The following is an 18,967-nucleotide window of genomic DNA, read 5'->3' on the forward strand; positions in this document are numbered from 1 at the left end:
CTCACCCCAGCTCTTGGCGGTGCGCCCCAGGAACTCTCCGGTGGTGGGGTTGTAGATGAAGAGCTTCCACTCGGCTAGGCTCTGGTTGAAGGACTTCTTCTCTTTCTTCGTCATGGTGCGTGTGCCTACGACGAGGGGAGCGGCGGCCGCGCGGGTGGAGGCGGCGAGGAGCGCGGAGGCGCGTCCCGCTTCAAGTGGCACAGCCCGGCGACGGCGGCGGAAAGCGGGACGGCAAAGGACACCTCCGCGCTGCGGTACGCACTCGAACCTACTGCGCCGCGCTAGCCCGGCGGCCGCTCGGGCCGCGGGAGCCTGACGTCTCCGCCCGCCGCAACCAATCCGCGCGCCGCTCGATCCGCGCCGCCGCTGCCGCCGCTGCCGCCGCCGCCGCCGCCGCCGCCGCCGCCCGGAGCGGCCGGTTTCGGAGAGGACGCCCCGCCCCAGGCCCCAGCCCCGCCTCGCCCCGCCCCCCTCGCCCCGCGCCTCCCCGCCAGGCTTAGGGACGCTCGGGGCTCCCTCTGCCCTGGTCCGAGGAAGCAAAAACCACACATGGCAACTTTAAAAATCACGAGGGCTTCATAAGCACATTTACATTAACAAGCAAAAGGTGGGCGTCCGTGACCCGCAGGTTTCTCAGGAGGAGAACTCTGGGAAGATGCTGTGGGCAACCGGGGCCCGGCGGCCCCTCGGCTCCTTGCCTGCGGCAGCGTGGGGCCAAAACGCGGAAACGACTCCTGTCTGCTCGAGTCGTCTTCACCGAGCAGAGGACTTCACCACCCTCTCGCCGACCGGCCTCCCAAACCGCCTCGAGGCGTTCTCCTTTGGGCTCTCTGACGTGCGTAAACTCTGCTGTAGGATCCCGTGAGGCATCCAGCGTAGTACGTACTGCCGCTCAGAGAATGCCCTTACTTGGCTCTTCGGAAGGATTTCGCCAGGAATCGCAGCTCGATGGAAATTTCACTCTAACTACTTCAGTACTAACGAAACGGAGTATGCTTTTCTCCAGATTCGGTTGAATTTATGAAGGAAATCAATATATATGCTTTCCTGAGGTTCCTGTCAGCTCTAAAGACCTGCTTTTTTCTGAGACAGCATCTAAAAGGAAATCATTTCTTCGTTTAGTGGTGACGCCTAAGTAAAGTTCCCGGCTTTTCCATCTTTTCCACTAGTGGATGCGCCCCTTGGTCCGGGCTGAGGGTGCAGTCGACATTTTTCTACACGAGATGGAGCTGAAGAGTACAGCGCCCTGCGACTGTTGGCGACAGGAGGAAAAGAAATAGGGAGTTTGAGCAGAAGGTGCGTGTTTTTAAGGAAAAACAAATGGAGCACTGCTTCTAGTGTACTGGCAAATAAATTATGAATGAGGAAATAAATGTGGCACATATAGTACCGTTTGGAATAATTGCATTATAATCTACCTGAAGTTTAAACACAGCCTGCAAATGCTTTTTTTTTTTAATTTTTTTTTAACATTTATTTATTTTTGAGACAGAGAGAGACCGAGCATGAATGAGGGAGTGTCAGAGAGAGGGAGACACAGAATCTGAAACAGGCTCCAGGCTCTGAGCTGTCAGCACAGAGCCCGACGCGGGGCTCGAACTCACGGTCGCGGGGCTCGAACTCACGGACCCGGGGCTCAAACTCACGGACCCGGGGCTCGAACTCACGGAGCTGGGGCTCGAACTCATGGACCGCTAGATCATGACCTGAGCCGAAGTCAGACGGTTAACCGACTGAGCCACCCAGGCGCCCCTGCAAATGCTTTTAAGGAGTAAATGGATGAAGACATTCCGGGCGTGTCTCATTTCCTCACGTTGCTTGTTGAAGCAAGGAATTATGGATTACATGTCCCGCAAGTGGAAAAGAGATAGAAGAATATATTACCACAAAGTAATTCCCAACCCCTGCGTTTAGGAAAGCCATATTTTATCTCATTAAAAAATCTAACTACAGATTAGCCAAAATACCGGTAGGATAACAGGCTTTTTAGTCTAGCTAAGAGGTTAAGCTGTACGGTCTGGTTGGAATAAAATGTAAAATCCATCTGCTTTATTTATCTTGTGTGTCTCCGTGCTAGTCACAAGCACAGTTTGAAAAATAATTAACCTCGTGCACACAAAGAAAACATGGTGCACACAAAGAAAACGAGAACATTTGAAATAGTGTTTCAGAGATATTGAGCGCTGTCAGGGATTTGTAGTTTGTATATTTTTTAGTGGTCCTCAATATGACTTTCCTATGTAGTGCTTTATGGTTTTCCAAATAAAGATTTAAATACAAATATAATTCAGTAAGTAGTTTTAAAACCCATGCCTAGTTTAGGATAGTAACCGATCCAACAGATTTCAATTTGGGGGAAAAGTCGACATTCTGCTCCAAAATACGGGCACTGTTTGTTTCTCTGATATATGATGCTTGAGCATTACCTGGAAGAGAAAATACTGAGTGTATTGGAGGAAGGAGACGGTACCAAGTATGAGCAGATGAAATATCAAATTTAATCACAGCTTTATTCCTATAAGTTTGTTTTAAAAGTTGCCCTTTTAAAAGAGAAGCTATTTTGCCAGGATGCCCACTCAAATTTGAATTTCAGATAGACAATGGATAATGTTTTTAGTATAAGTATATTCCATGCAATATTTGCGATATATTTAGATATAATAAAAAATTATTATCTACCTGGAATTCAAATTTACCTGGATATCCTGTATTTTTATTTGCCAAATCTGGCTACCCTGCCTGTAGCATAGAGCATCCTATGAATCCCACAGGAATAATAATGATCATTTATACATATTTAAGTCTTAGGCCCTGTACTACTTGCTTAGTGTGGTGTATTTCTTAATCTTTACAAACACTCTAAGAGGGAGGTATCGTTTTCCTAATTTTGTAAATGAGGAAACTGAGGTTTAGAGAAATTAAGTAACTTGCCCATAGTCAAAAAGCTATCAAAAAACAGTATATTGATTCAAATCCCCATCTTCCCTCAACTACCCAGTACTGGTTCACCAGTGAATGATGGCAGAGCTCTGGGGAAACTTCATAAAGCTAAACGAGACAGAATGAGAGAGAATGAGAGAAACGGTTGTGAGGCACTTAGTTAAATATTTTCCCCCCTCAGCAGAATCCATTTTCTGCCTTCTATGGGCATAAACAAGATATTTTGGCTCTTAATTTGCTAAAACTCTTGGTTTATTCTTGAATTTTAGAAGTATGTACACAGTAAAAAAGTATTTCAGTTCTTATAGCATCTTATTTATAATTTGGTATTATAACTGATGCTAATATGGTACTAAATCACTGAAAGGCCATTATTTGTCCCTTAGACAATAGATATTACGATTTTCTTAGAGGGGCACCTGGATGACTCAGTCAGTTAAGTGTCTGAGTTTTGATTTCAGCTCAGGGCATGATCTCACAGTTCATGGGTTCGAGCCCCGCGTCTAGCTCTGTGCTGATGGCTGGAACCTGCTTTGGATTCTCTGCCTCCCTCTCTCTCTCTGCCCTTCCCTGCTTGCACTCACATGTGCGCTCTCTCTCTCTCTCTCTCTCTCAAAAATAAATAAATAAAACATTTAAAAAAAGATTTCTTTAGAATTAGTCCTTCCTTACAAACAGCATCTCCAATTGTGTTGGCATTTTATTATACCTGAGAAACACAGTCATGAACACACAATTCTCTTTATGGAAACATCGGTTTCAATTTTAATTTTTGATTAATCCTTTAACAAACAACATCTCTACATCCTTTGCAGATTAAAGGGCAACACCTACATTATTAATCATCTTAAATTAAATGAACCAGTGTTTTTTTTTAAGCGTGAGCACAGTATATAGCATAGAAAGTGCTCTGTTAAATGGGAGGGAGTTTTGTTATAATTTTTAATACTGTCATTCACTATATTAGGTGACTTATGAAAAAATGTATGATACGATATAACAGGATAGTTTACTAAATGAAAAATAAATTCAAATCACTAACTCAATGTGGAAGATCAATTAATAATTTGGTTATAAAAATATATAGGAGAAGGGGAAGGTACAGGTGAAACAAGAATGGCAGAATGTTTATATTTATTGAAGCTGGGTGATGAGTACTGGAGTTCATTATATTTTGTCTACTTTGTATATGATTGAAAATTTCCAAAATAGAACTTGTTTTTTTAACCGAGAAAAGTTTAGGCAATTTTCCTGATATACATTTTTCTGGTTCGCTTAATTGAAAAATAACCACAAGGAGGTATAATTTTAATATTTTCAAAAGAACTATTTAAAAAGAAGCTAACTTCAGAGGAAATAGATAATTACTTTATTTTTTTTGTATTCTCATTAGTGACCTCAGGAAAATTTGAGAAGCCTGTGTATCCATAAAACAAGTTTATGTATATGGAGCAATCAGAGACAAAAAAAGAAAAGAAAAGAAAAGAAAAGAAAAGAAAAGAAAAGAAAAGAATTGTTGGAAATTTAAAATATAATTAATTCCTTTTTAAAAATTCTTTAATATTTGTTTTTGAGAGACCACGAGCAGGGGAGGAGCAGAGAGAGGGAGACACAGAATCCACAGCAGGCTCTAGGCTCTGAGCTGCCTTACACGGGGCTCAAACTCACAAGCCATAAGATCATGACCTGAGCTGAAGTCGGATGCTTAACCGACTGAGCTACCCAGACATCCCAAAGTCCTTCAATTAAAAAAAATCAACATAAGGGCTGAAAGAAAAGGTTGGTGGAACCTCCCAAAGTGTAAAGCAAAAATACAGAGGGGAAGAAATATTTTTAAAAGCCCGAAGACTATACAGGGTCAAATCCAGGAGGGTAATACCCAACTAATAGTTTCAGAAGGAGACAAGAAAATGCAGGGGAAAAAATAACGAGAGCAATAATAGAAGACTATTTCTTAGAGTTAAGATAGGAGTCTTCAGAGTAAAAGGGCTTACTGAGTGCCAAGCAAAATAAATGAAAATAAACCCATACTTCACTATAAACTTGTGAGTTTATAGTACATTAAATACCAAGAGAAGATTCTAAAAGCTTCCAGAGAACAAGCAACAGGTCAATTATAACGAATAAAGACAATCGGTACTCATAGTTTTCCCATCAAAAACACTCAGTGCCAGAAGACAGTGGAGCATGGCTTTCAGAGTTGTGAGGATCTGAATATCATAACCAGCTAAGCTATCATTCAGCTGTAAGGATAAAATGAAGACATGAAGAACTCAGAAAGCTCACCTTTCAAAAATTCTTTTTGAAAAAATCAATTAAGGATCAATCAGCACAAAGAGAAAGGAATTCACAAATAAGAAAAACTTGAGACCCAAGAAACACTAATCCCTAACCCAATGAAAGGAAGGCCTAGAAGGATAGCTGTACAGCAGGCTAACAGAGCAACTGATAACTGAACTGGAGAAGAATGTCTGTCCTCAGGCAGAAAGTAGATTCCATGCTACAAAGACTGGGATTAAGATCCTAGACAAATTTAGTCATATGGTGAAGGCACGTGCTTCCTTTGTTAAGAGGAAAAATGGAAAGCAATTAAAACTAGCAGAAATATGAACAAATATAAAGCAAACTAAAATGTGCTATTATTTGGTCCTTCTCATGGAGTATTTGAAAATCTAATTATATAATCCTGATGTTTGAAGAATCCCTCCTAGTGTCACGGGCTAGCGATATAGATTTGCCTTTTCTATTCTAACTAATGCCTTTTGTTCTACAGTGAATGCTATTTACATAAGCAAAATAGTATAATTACAGTTTATTGACTTTCAATAATTAGTGTCAATTGAATGGCCATTCACAGAACAAGATGTAAATGTTATAAATTCTAACAATATGAAAGTAATGGTGGAGTTGACAGAAGTCAAGAGTTCTATGGAGGGGGCAGTGCCTGGGTGGTTCAGTCAGTTAAATGTCCAACTCTTGGTTTCCGTTCAGGTCATGATCTTACAGTTCTGTGCTGACATCACAGAGCCTGCCTTGGATTCTCTCTCTCTCTCTCTCTCTCTCTGCCCCTCCTCCAAGCTCGCTCGCTCTCTCTCTCTCAAAATAAATAAACTTTAGAAAAATTGTAAAAAGAGATTTCTATGGAGAGAGAGTTGAAGGAAGAAAGTTGAAGGGAAATGTAGATGTGTTCTTTCTCTTACATAATAAATAATAAGGTAAGAGATGTTAAGAGTTGCTTTCTGCCCGTGGATGCTAACAAGTATTATTAAAGTCTCCCCTGCCACTACCAACATGTCTAAGTCAGAATCTCTCAAAGAGCCTGAACAGCTGAGGTAGATCTTCATGGGAGGTTTGAGCTTTGAAACAACCAATGAGGGTCTGAGGAGCCATTTTGAGCAATGGGCAACACTCACAGACTGTGTGGTAATGAGAGATCCAAACACCAAGCACTCCAGAGGCTTTGGGTTTGTCACGTATGCCACTGTGGAAGAGGTGGATGCAGCCATGAGTGCAAGGCCACACAAGGTGGATGGAAGAGTTGTGGTACCAAAGAGGGCTGTCTCAAGAGGAGATTCTCAAAGACCTGGTGCCCACTTAGCTGTGAAAAAGGTTTTTGTTGGTGGCATTAGACACTAAAGAACATCATCTAAGAGATTATTTTGAACATTATGGGAAAATGGAAGTAATTGAAATCATGACTGACTGAGGCAGTGGCAGGAAGAGAGGCTTTACTTTTGTAACATTTGATGACCATGACTCTGTGGACAAGATTGTCATTCAAAAATACCATACTGGGGGCTCTTGGGTGGCTCAGTCAGTTGAGCGTTTGACTCTGATTTTGGCTCAGGTCATGATCTCATTGTTTGTGAGAGCCTTCTTGGGATTCTCTCTCTCTCCCCCCCACCCTCTCTCTCTCTCTCTGCCCCTTCCCTGCATGTACTCTCTCTCAAAATAATAAACAAATTTAAAAAAATACCATGCTGTGAATGACCACAACTGTGAAGTAAGGAAAGCCCTATCTAAGCAAGAGATGGCTAGTGCTTCATCCAGCTAAAGATGTCGAAGTGATTCTGGAAACTCTGGTGGTGGTCATGGAAGTGGTTTTAGTGGGAACTACGACTTTGATCATGAAGGAAAGTTCACTGAGATGAGGTGGCTTTGGTGGAAGTCAAGGTGGTGGTGGATATAGTGGCGATGGGGACAGCTATAACAGATTTGGTAATGGTTGAAGCAATTTTGGAGATGACAGAAGCTATAATGACTTTGGCAATTACAACAATCAATCTTCACATTTTGGACCTATGAAAGGAGAAAATTTTGGAGGCAGAAGCTCTGGCCCCTGTGGTGGTGGAGGCCAATACTTTGCCAAACCATGAAACCAAGGTGGCTATGGCAGTTCCAGCAGCAGCAGCAGCAGCAGCAGCTATGGCAGTGGCAGAAGGTTTTAATTACTGCCAGGAAACATTTCTACTTAATTTAGCAGGAGAGAAAAGCCAGAAAAGTGACAAGGAAAGCTACAGGCTACAACAGCCAAGTGGTGGCAGGGCCTTGCTGCAACAAAGAAGACATGTTTTAGGCACTACTCATGTGTATGGGCAAAAAACTCAACGACTGTATTTGTGACTAATTGTATAACAGGTTATTTTAGTTTCTATTCTACGGAAAGCGTAAAGCTTTCCAACAAACCTTTAATGTCGCTTTTCCAACAAAGTTTTAATGTAGATTTTCTTTCTTTCCTCCCTTTCTTTCTTTCTTTTTTTCTTTCTTCCTTTCTCTTTTGGAACACTTGCTGTTGATTGCTAAATGTAATAGTCTGGTCATGACACTGAATAAATGTGTCTTTTTAAAAAAGAGAGATTGAGAGAGAGAGAGATGTTAAGAGTTTAAAGATGGTAGAGCTGAAAGTGAAAATATAAATATATTCTTTAAAGTTGTAAATATATAACCAGTAGAAAAAATAAATACTAAATTAAAAAAAATTTTTTTAGTGTTTATTTTTTTTGAGAGACAGGCAGAGCATGAGCGGGGAAGGGACAGAGAGAGAGGGAGACACAGAATCCAAAGCAGGCTCCAGGCTCCGAGCTGTCAGCACAGAGCCAGCACTGGGCTCAAACTCATGAACCGTGAGATCCTGACCTGAGCTGAAGTTGGACGCTTAACCGACTGAGCCACCCAGGTGCCCCAATAGTAAATTTTTCAAAAATTAGAAGTAAAAAAGTAAATGCTGTGTATTTTCAATACTAAAATAATGCTTCAACTAACAAAATATGAGATGGAGGATGAAGTAGGATTTAATACATAAATAGCTCATTTATCATCTTCCTCTCCAGGGAGTTAACAGTGTTTAAAACTGACCAAAAAGAATAGGTATATAAGCATGTAATTTAGAGCTAAGGAGACAGTGGCTCGCTTAACCATTTGGGCTGCTATAACAAGATACCATAGACTGGGTGGTTTATAAACAACAGAAATTTATTTCTCATAGTTCTGGATGTTGGAAGTCCAAGATCAGAGCGCCAGCATTGAGTGAAAGTTCTCTTCCGGGTTGTAAACTTCTAGTTGTATCCTCACATGGTCAAGCAGGGAGGGAGCTGGGGCCTCTTTTATGAGGGCACTAACCCCATTCATGTGGGCTCCTCATGATCTAATCACCTCCCAAAGGCCCCCACCTCCTAATACCATCACCTTAGGGGTTAGGATTGGAACATATGGATTTTGGGAGGCATAAACATTCAGACCATAGCAGTGACCATATAAAATAAAGGTAGACAGGATTTAAAGTCATTTCCTAGGGAGTTCAATGAATATCATGTTTTTCTAGTGGGATGGAGGACAGGATATGTGTACTTTTCATTTTTAATCCTTTTGTACTATTTAATTGTTTCTAAACCAATGTATGTGTTGTACTGCTTTGATAGTTGAAATTAAGTGGTTGGGTAAAAGCACTTTAGTATAAAAGTTTGCAGGTAGGGATTGTGAGTCCCCTTAAAAACTCTGAGACTCACAATCCCTACCTGCATACTTTTTTTTCCCTCTTTAAAGGAAGATACAAGTTATTCAGTGACAGGGTAAGAACTAACATTTTTAAAAGTGTGGAAATGAAGCCAAAACCAAAATTATAGGCTGTTATACACCATTTAGTTTCTGTATTGATTTTCCTACTTAATTTAACTAACAAAAATTTTTTTTAACCCATAGGACTCTGTCAAAAACACAAAACTTTCAATCATAGGTAGAAAGCGCTAGGAAAGAAAAGAAAAGAAAAAAAGAAAAGAGCTAAGCCATCAGTCTCCAGTGAGTGTTGGTTGTCTCACATGTCTGTTGCAAAGCAGCATGCTAATTTAACACAAATTTGAAACTAAAAGAGTGTCATATGAAGGCATCTAATGAATAGTCAGGCTCCTTGCACATGTGTTATGTTGAATTAATACACGCACTGCAACTTTTCAATTTACTTCTTTCATGAAGAGTGCTAACTAAAGAGGGGCCAGAAACAATTTCCTTGTATAAAGGCAAAACAGATTTACGAATAATGTCTCCGGGCGCCTGAATGGCTCAGTTGATTAAGCGCTGACACTTGATTTCAGCTCAGGTCATGATCTCACAGTTTCTGAGATTGAGGCCGGCGTTGGGCTCATCACTGAAAGAATGGAGCCTGCTTGAGATTCTCTCCCTCTCTCTGGCCTCGCCCCCCCACCCCCCCACCGACCCTGCCCTGCTCATGCATGCATACTCTCTCTCTCTCAAAAATAAATAAATTATAAGAATAATGTATCATATTTAATAATTGTTTTATAGCATAACTTGATAGCATCTAAATCTCACAAGTTAGCTCTAGGACTTTTGTTGTTATTGTTTATAAAACTCAAATAAATGCTCCTGCCAAATTTGAGGTACTTGATTCCTTAAGAGTCCTTCATGAAGAATCCTTCATTCTGTATGTGACAGTTTATTTCTGATTGTTACCATGAAATACTAAAAGCTACAGAGGATGTGTAGTTTCAGATTCTAGTTCTTGACATTAGAGTAGGATAAGCATATTGCTTATAGACTCCTATGTCTCTAAGGGAGAGACCCTTGAGATCAGCTGGTCTAAGCCCCACTATTCATAGATGAAGAAACTGATGCTCAGAGACTGAGAAATTTAGTCTCCACAGAAAGTTAATGAGATAGGGGCACCTGGGTGGCTCAGTCGTTTGAGCATCTGACTGTTGGTTTCAGCTTAGGTCATGATCTCATGGTTCATGGGTTTGAGCCCCGCATCTGGCTCTGCACTGTCAGTGCTTGGGATTATCTTTTTCTCCCTCACTCTCTACCCCTCCCCTGCTTGTGCAATCTCTGTCTCTCTCAAAATAAATCAATAAAACTTAAAAAAAAATTAATGAGATATATAAAGTGACCAAAGAGTGTTCAGCTCCTGGTGAGAATTTGTTATACTGTTGTTTCCTTAACTCAAACACTCACCATCAAAAATATCAGTGTTTAAAAGCCAAGAAACTAGTTTAAAAGGGGCTTTTGAAAATCTGGAAAATTATGATTCTCCAGAAATTCTATAAATAAAAAAATGTTGCCCCTTAGAGGTCAGGAATAATGATGGTAAACAAAATTCTTTCCATATCCTGAAGTCTAGGGCATCTTTCTATGAATAAGGAAATGTGGTCTGAAAGAATAGAAGGTTCTATCTATCCATATTCCATCTTTATTTGAACAAAGATATCTCACAAATCATGATCAAGACTCATTTCCCTCTATTCAAATAAGCTGTGGGCTTCTGGCACATTTGCCAGAAAACTCCTAGGGCAAAGTGGGACTAATTCAAAACTTGGATCCAATTTTCTAGTTTCAGGCAGGATTGTGTTATCTGATAGTATTAATAAATAACTGACTTATTATTTACAATCTCTTTTCCTTTCAGTGTGATGTTTTGTTTTTAGTGGAAAATAATTGTGTCAGAGAAGTGACTATGTTCTTTTAAGCAGGAACTATCTGTCACAATCCGACTAAGAGGAACATGAGGGAAAATTTAAATGTCACTTTAGGCAATATCTCAACATTATTTCCTAAGAGACTTGATAATGTCTCCAGGGGCGTGGGAATCCAATTTCCTTGATTCTAATTATTGTTTTGCAACCTACTCATTCTATGACCATAACTTAATTACTTTTACACAAATTCATTATTTCTAATTCATTGTGTACAAGTATATAACTCTGCTTTACTGGCAATATTATGAGGAAAGTGGTCTTTGGGTTAAGTGATGGTTTGGGAGTTAGGAAATCCTCATAAATGCATATTGTGTTTCAACTTCCTGCAAAGCACGTAAGTTTATGTTGCGTAATGATCTTTCCATATCAAGAAACAGAAAGCAAACTCAGATGGATTTAAATAGTAAGGAGAATTTACAGGTGAACATAGCTTAAAATCCAGAGGTTTTCCCGGCTTCAGGAAAGGTTTGACTGAGGGCCCAAATGGATTAAATAAATCCTGGATTCTTGCTTTCATTATTGAGGGTCAGTTTCCAGAAGCTTCTGGACCTACATACTTCCAGGTTCATATCCAGCAGAAAAGAGACTTAGCAATCTAAATAAAAACTCCCAAATGTAGTCTCATTGGCTCCTCACTTCCCTGACTTATGATTATATTTGTCCTAAACCAACTGTGAAGGCCAGGGAGATGGGACATGCTGATAGGATTAGCCCAGAAGGATCCACCTGGGGTGGGGTCAATCCCTCTCAAACACATGATTAAGAAATTTCCAAATAGTGGGAGCCTGGGTGGCTCAGTCTGCTGAATGTCCGACTTGGTTTTGGCTCAGGTCATGATCTCATGGTTCCTGGGATCGAGCTCTATGTCAGGCTCTGTGTGATGACAAAGGGAGCCTGCTTGGGATTCTTTCTCTCTCCTGCTCTCTCTGACCCTCTCTCACTCATGCTGCATGCACTGTGTCAAAGTTAAAAAATTTTTTTTAATCAAAAAAAGAAATTTCCAAATAGTGTTAGGGAGAAGGAAAGGGAGATAAATCCTACAATCCTCTTTTTTCTTTTTTTTTAAGTAGGCTCCACGCCCCGTGTGGAGCTCAATGTTGGGTTTGAACTCATGCTCCTGAGATCAAGACCTGCGCTGAGATCAACCAACGCTTAACCGACTGAGCCACTTAGGCACCCCAATCCTACAGCCCTCTATTTAAATGCCTTCAGACACTAGCATCTCAACCTAGAGTCATTTGTGCATTCATTGATTCATTCAACTAACATTTTTTCAGGGCTCACTATATGTGAGGTCTTTTTTTTTTTTTTTAAGTTTATTTATTTTTGAGAGAGCGAGGAGGGGAAAGGCAGAGAGAGAGGGAGACAGAAGATCTGAAGTGGGCTCTGTGCTGACAGCATAGAGCCCAACATGGGGCTTGAACTCATGAATGGCAAAATCCTGACCTGAGCTGAAGTTGGATGCTTAACCGACTGAGCCACCCAGGCACCCCTATATGTGAGGTCTTGACTCCATTTTTTTCACTCCATTTCCAGGTTCCCCTTTAAAAGCAAGAGGAAAGTCTAAGAATTGGACCTCAGATTGGGGGAAGAATTATGAGAGAGATTAGGAAAACTGGTTTCCCAAAACCTCCATATTTTAGGACCCATTCCTTACATTTTCAGGTTTCTGGGAAAGGAAGAGAAAACAGCATCCCACTATCCACACACCCTACCCAGGCATATCTTCCAGCTGTATCATTTACAATTTGGAGGTTGACTCCTTAAAGCCCATTCACAGGCCCAGGGTTAAGAACCCTTAGGCTAATATTATCATGAAGATATAGGTGATCCAGTCTTGGATATGAGATTTACAATGATATTATGTTTTGACAGTGACATTGAAACAGAGTCTTGCTTTTCTGAATGGCCAAAGAAGGACAAGCACATTCTACTTCTTGGGCGAGATCAACTTTTACCTAAGTTGAGGGGAGAGGTAGTTACAGCATATAGTGGTTGGACTTGGGTTCCCAAATGCCACCCAAGTCCTGGGTGGAGTTAGATCTGAAAACTTACTCTCTTGAGCACATGGGTTATACAAAATAGGAAGGGACAAGGAATGTTCATATATTTCAATGTTCCCACTGACTGAGCAGGAAGCAACGAGAGAGAACAGATGATTAAGGCCCCTCTCCAGGGTCACTTTGAGAAAGAAGCCTTTGGGAAAACACATGCAGAAAATGAGAGACAAATACAACTGAAATGTTTTTAACCATTCTTTGTGCCCTGTTTACAAAACATTCTGAAATAACCAAATGAAGTTGTTACATATCTCGGGCATCATGAAAAGGGGTGGGGGGCTCTCGTGATTGTACCATATATTAAGCACAGCTGCTGCTTTTTTAATATTGATCTCACTAGATCTATGGGCCTTGAGGATTCTTTCTATTTCCTTTTCTGGGGGGAGTAAATGTTTTGGTGTTCAACGGGGATGCTCTGATCTTCCTAGTGTAAACTTGTTCAGTGCCCTTGCTTGGGAGCAGGCACACCTGACGTACACTTGGAAGGTGAGAGAGGAAATGCAAAAGAGAAGAAAATGGAAAAGTAGAGAAAGACAACAGCAGGCCTTTGACCCAACTTGCAAAATAGTAGGAAAAAAGATGTAACTTGATTTTTACCAAGATTTGACTCTGTATCTTCAGCAAATATTTTAGTGGAAGTCCTTTAGGTGTTGTTGAGGGGGAAAAATGGCAGCACAAGAGAAAAGTGGGATCTTTAAGATAAACGCACATTGGCCAGGAGGAAACTCAAATCCAAGCTTTAGTCTCCATCCTGCTTCCGTGCTCTTCTTCTGTAGGACATTCCCAAGAGGATGGCTTCTGAGCTGACATTTGTACTTGCTACCTGTGGCCTTTAGGGATGGATTCTCTCAAACAGGCTAATACCAGCAGACACTAAACTCCCTTTTGTGTCCTGCAGATTTACAAATAGAGCTGATCCTCAAACAGTTATTTTGGAAGTTGGGGCGAGGTGTTTACTTTTGAGCTTCGTAAGAAGGGCTTAATTTCGGTGATGTCTTTCAAGCACTTTGGACTTCCGGGATGGGAGCCAGCCTTCTAAAATGAATGTGTTTGGGGGCACCCGGGTGGCTCAGTGGGTTAAGCATCTGACTTCGGCTCAGGTCACGATCCTTGCGGTTCGTGAGTTCGAGCCCCGTATCTGACTCTGTGCTGACAGCTAGAAGCCTGGAGCCTGCTTCAGATTCTGTGTGTGTCTCTCTCTCTTTCTCTCTCTGCCCCTCCCCTGCTTGTGAATTGTTTCTCTCTGTCTCTCAAAAATAAATAAATGTCAAAATAAAATGAATGTGTTTGGATTACTGGAGTTAACTTGGGGGCTGGAAGGGGGTTTACACACATTAAACATAAGACGTGATGTCTTCATAATTTTTTTCCAGATTCAGCTCCTTTTAGACCCAGGAGATAAATGGGTCTTCTTCCTATAGCAGTATTTTGTCACCCTTTCCTGATTGCAATTGAGATTCTGAAGAAGTAGTTCACCTGTCTGGTGTAATGAACTTGACTTGGAGGTTTTGCCTTGCTCCTATCTCCACTTCCCACCTCCAGGATCAGCCTTGCCTCCAACCCTAGGAACAATGCTTGTGGGCATGAGGTCTTTAGAGCCCTGGTGGTAAACTCACTGGCTCAGGATACAGTTGGTTTTGCTCTTTCCTGCCACTGCTTCGACCTTTGTTTCCAGGTTTCCAGTAACGAGGTATTTGCCTACCTTCTTGTTCATGGCTGACTCTTGTTCTGTTCCTGAGTCCTTAGTAATTGCATTTCCCTCCCAGTCCCTCAGTGAGATTACTGCCCTCTGTTTCCTCCAGTAACTGGATTTGTCTGACCTTGAGTCCTAAACTATGCTTGCATCCTCTGCATACGTTTCACCCTCCTTGGCATGCAATCACTTACCTAACACAGGTAGGAGAGTGTTAGCATTTTCATTTGGGGTATATATATCACTTAGCTTTAATTTTTTTAATTTTTTTTTTATTTAAAAAAAATTTTTTTAACGTTTATTTATTTTTGAGACAGAGAGAGACAAAGCATGAACGGAGGAGGGGCAGAGAGAGAGGGAGACACAGAATCGGAAGCAGGCTCCAGGCTCTGAGCCATCAGCCCAGAGCCCGACGCGGGGCTTGAACTCACGGACCGCGAGATCGTGACCTGAGCCGAAGTCGGACGCTCAACCTACTGAGCCACCCAGGCGCCCCAATTTTTTTATTTTTAATAAACAGAAAACTTCACACCTGAGCCATTAAACTTATAGAATGCCCTGAATCTCACTGAAAACAACTCATTAACTTATTTACATTGAATTGTGTCAGCTGACAAGAATATAAACATGATAGGCCACATAAACTTGGCAATACCTAACACCTCATAATATAATCAGAAAGAACCTTAAAGATCAATAAAGATATGGACAAACATTTCAATAAAATATGAACCTACTGTAATAGCCATTTGGTCAAGAATCCCATTTTCATTCTTTATAAGAGACAAGAAGTTTAAGAACTAATAATCATTGAAGTCATAACAATTGTCATAATCATCTTGCTATTTAAAACAGGAGGCAAAAAAACGGATGTGAAAATGATATATTCTGTTTCATCTCTAAGTTTATCTTGGCAGAAAAAAAATGTGTTTCAACTTCAGAGATAATTCGTTTGGAGCTTCTTAAAGGGCTTTCTGTCTCTATGTTACCATTGAAAGGGTTCAAGAGACCAATGACAGCACAGGATTTAAAAGAAAAAATTCCTGGGGCGCCTGGGTGGCTCAGTCGGTTAAGTGGCCGATTTCGGCTCAGGTCATGATCTCGCGGTCCGTGAGTTCAAGCCCCGCGTCAGGCTCTGTGCTGACAGCTCAAAGCCTGGAGCCTGTTTCAGATTCTGTGTCTCCCTCTCTCTGACCCTCCCCCGTTCATGCTCTGTCTCTCTCTGTCTCAAAAATAAATAAATGTTAAAAAAAAAATTTTTTTTTTAAATAAAAGAAAAAATTCCCTTTAGAAATGGTATATGAAAATATTTCGTTGCAGTATGAACATTATATAAGACAAATACACGCAAAATGAGCTGTAAAGCTCTTGCATTTTTTTCTGGGCTCTGAAACCATTGATATCACTTGGGGTACTTATGCTGTAGAAGTTTGATAGGGCTCACATATTTTAATTAGGGTATTTTCAGCTGCCTGTAACAGAAACCATTGTTTTAAAAGTGGCTCATAAAACAAAAATACATTTTTCTCACGTGGAGGTTCCAGAGTTGGTTCAATGCTCAACAACATCATGGAGAATCCAAGGCTTCCCATCTCATTCTCAGTGGGTCAGCCATGTGTTCCCTCAGGGTGACAAGACAGCTGCAGCAGATCCACAGGGACATGTCCCCAGGCCAGGAGGAAGGAGTGGGGTCTCCTCAGAGACATCCCTTTCTTTTTGTTGGAGAAGAAAACCTTTCCCCAAAGCACATACCCCCCTCTCCCTCTTGTTCCATCTCATTGACCAGAACTTAGTCATATGGAATCTTTAAAAAGTGATCATCTGCCATTGGTAAGCTTTGTACTTTTACTAAGCCATGAGACATTTCATATTCTATGGAGTTTATCTGCCCCTTAAACTCTTAGTAGTACTTACCCTTATGGGCTGTGTGGACTTTTGTTGTTGTTGTTGAAGGTAGACCTTTGACTGTCTATTTTTTATATTATTATTGGTAAGTTCATTTCTTATTTTTTTAAGTTTTGTTTTTGTTTGTTTGTTTGTTTGTTTGTTTTTGGGAGAGAGAGAGAGAGAGAGAAAGAGCACCTATGTGAGCAGGGGAGGGAATGAGAATCTCAAGCAGGTTCTGTGCTGTCATCCTGGAGCGTGACAAGGGGCTCAATCCCACAAACCGTGAGATCATGACCTGAGCAAAAACCAAGAGTTGGACACTTAACTGACTGAGCCACCCAGGCACCCCTTGGTAAGTAAGTTCATTTCTTGAATTAATTTTGGTAATTTACATTTTTGTAGAAAGTCACTCTTCGGGGTCTAGATTTTTAAAGTCATTGGAATAAAGTTGCACATAGCATGTAAAAATTTTTTTAATCTCAATAAAAATATTTTTTTTAATCTCTGCATCCTGTTTTCATTTCTCATTTTATTGTGTCTTTTTTTTTTTTTTCTTACTTACTGGATAATACTTGCCAAAGGCTTTCTTTGTTTTGATCTTGTCAAAACATAGAATTTAAGTCTATTGTTTTTGGTTTTCTATTTCATATTATCTATCTTATCTTTATTAATTCCTTCCCTCTCTATTCTTTGGTTTATATGTTATTTCTTTTCTAGTTTCTACAGTTGAAAGCTAAGTTCATTTGTTTTCAGTCTCTCTTGCTTTCTAACATCTGGATTTAACATTACAATTTGCTCCCTGAGAAACAATTTTGTTATGACTTAGAGTTTAAGATGCTTTGTTCTCATTGTCATTGGTTTCTTAATAATCCTGCTTAATAATTCTTCTTATTAATTATTAATAATTTTGCTGCCCCACCCTTAAGGAGAATTATACCTTACCCCATTGATGCCAGACTCAGCCATGTGACTTGTGTTAGCCAATAAATATGAGTGGAAGTGAAACCCACATTTTGAGTCATGGTCTGGTTCTATCATCTTTCTTTTCCTTCTGGAGCAGTGTGCTAAGATAGACCAGCTCTTTCAGCCTGTGTGACAGACTAAAGATGACATAAAGAGTGGCAGCTGACCTGAGACAACCAAGTAGTGTTAGTGAGAAATAAATCTTTGTTGTTCCAAACTCTTGATACAGCCTTAAATACTTCACTGTGTATTTCTAAAGAATAAGAACATCTTCCTGTATAGACAAAAATTACATTTTCCTATCTAACAAAATTAATGTTGATTTTTTTTTTTGAGTAGGCTTCATGTCCAGTGTGGAGTCCAACACAGGGCCCAAACCATGACCCTGAGAACAAGACCTGAGCTGATATCAAAAGTCACACACTTAACTGACTGAGCCACCCAAGGACCCCCTTAATATTATCTGATACTTAACACACATTCAAACTTTCTCATTTGGCCCCAAAATGTCCTTTCTAGCTGGTTTGTACAAATCACAAACCAATCTAGAACTACATGTTCTATTTAATTGTCATGTTTTTAAAGTACCTTTTAACTTAGAACAGTCCCTTTTCTTATGACATTGATTTGTTGAAGAGCCCAGGCCAGTTGTCCTAAAGAATGTGCCACATTTTAGCTTTGCTTCCCCATTATTACTATTCAGCTTGTCCCTATATGCCTATAATTCATGTAAATAAGTTATATATAAACATTCAGTTAGATTCAAGGTAAACACTTTTGGCTAGAATGCAATAGAAGTGATGCTGTATACTTCATATCACATCACATCAGAAAGATGCATAATAGTTGCTTGTCTCACTATTAGTGATGGTAATGGGATAAATGACCACTAGACTAAATGACCACTAGCCTATCCCTCCATTATATGGTTAAATTTTTATCTCTTATGGCCATAAAGTAACCCAAATGCTATCGCTTTCATACCATATGAATAACCAATACCCCATTCATAGAGGTTTTAGCATCAGTTGGTAGTCTTTGCTGGAATCAATAATTTCATTAGGAACTATAAAATGATTCTTCCGTAAAGTGACCTTTCCCTTCTCAATTGGAGCCACTTGGTTTCTGCAATATAGTTGCTACCTGACAGGCAAGTTAAATGCTTAATCATTTCTCTTTAGTTTTCCACTTTCAAAGTAAAGAAGTGGTTCAAATGGTGACAAAGGAGTTTTTTCCTGGATTTCCCTCATCATTATGGACATCTGGAATTTCTAAGATTTCATGTATTTCAATCAACTAGTATATTTCTCTTTTCTATGTTCAAATTTTTTCTAATGCGATACCTTATGAAATATTTGACTCCAGTAGAATCCTTCATGTAGGGAAACAGAAACAAAGAAATTCAAGTCATTGGACTCAGTGAGTCGTTAGAAAGGTAG

General features: G+C 40.3%; 1 protein-coding gene and 1 pseudogene across 1 annotated transcript in view; one reads left to right on the top strand and one right to left on the bottom strand.

The window, feature by feature from the left end:
* ATP1B3 (ATPase Na+/K+ transporting subunit beta 3) overlaps positions 1-350 on the bottom strand; it is a 45,465-nt gene extending 45,115 nt beyond the window's left edge. Inside the window, exon 1 of the mRNA XM_060638830.3 lies at positions 6-350. Coding sequence (XP_060494813.1) covers positions 6-114 — 109 coding nt within the window. The 5' untranslated portion in view covers positions 115-350. The remainder of the gene's footprint in view (positions 1-5) is intronic.
* Positions 351-476: 126 nt separating this feature from the next.
* Positions 477-9,816, top strand: LOC132683170 (heterogeneous nuclear ribonucleoprotein A1-like; annotated as a pseudogene).
* The last annotated feature ends 9,151 nt before the right edge of the window (positions 9,817-18,967 follow it).

The sequence above is a fragment of the Panthera onca genome, chromosome C2 (genome assembly GCF_046562875.1).
Source record: "Panthera onca isolate mPanOnc1 chromosome C2, mPanOnc1 haplotype 2, whole genome shotgun sequence".
NCBI lineage: Eukaryota > Metazoa > Chordata > Mammalia > Carnivora > Felidae > Panthera > Panthera onca.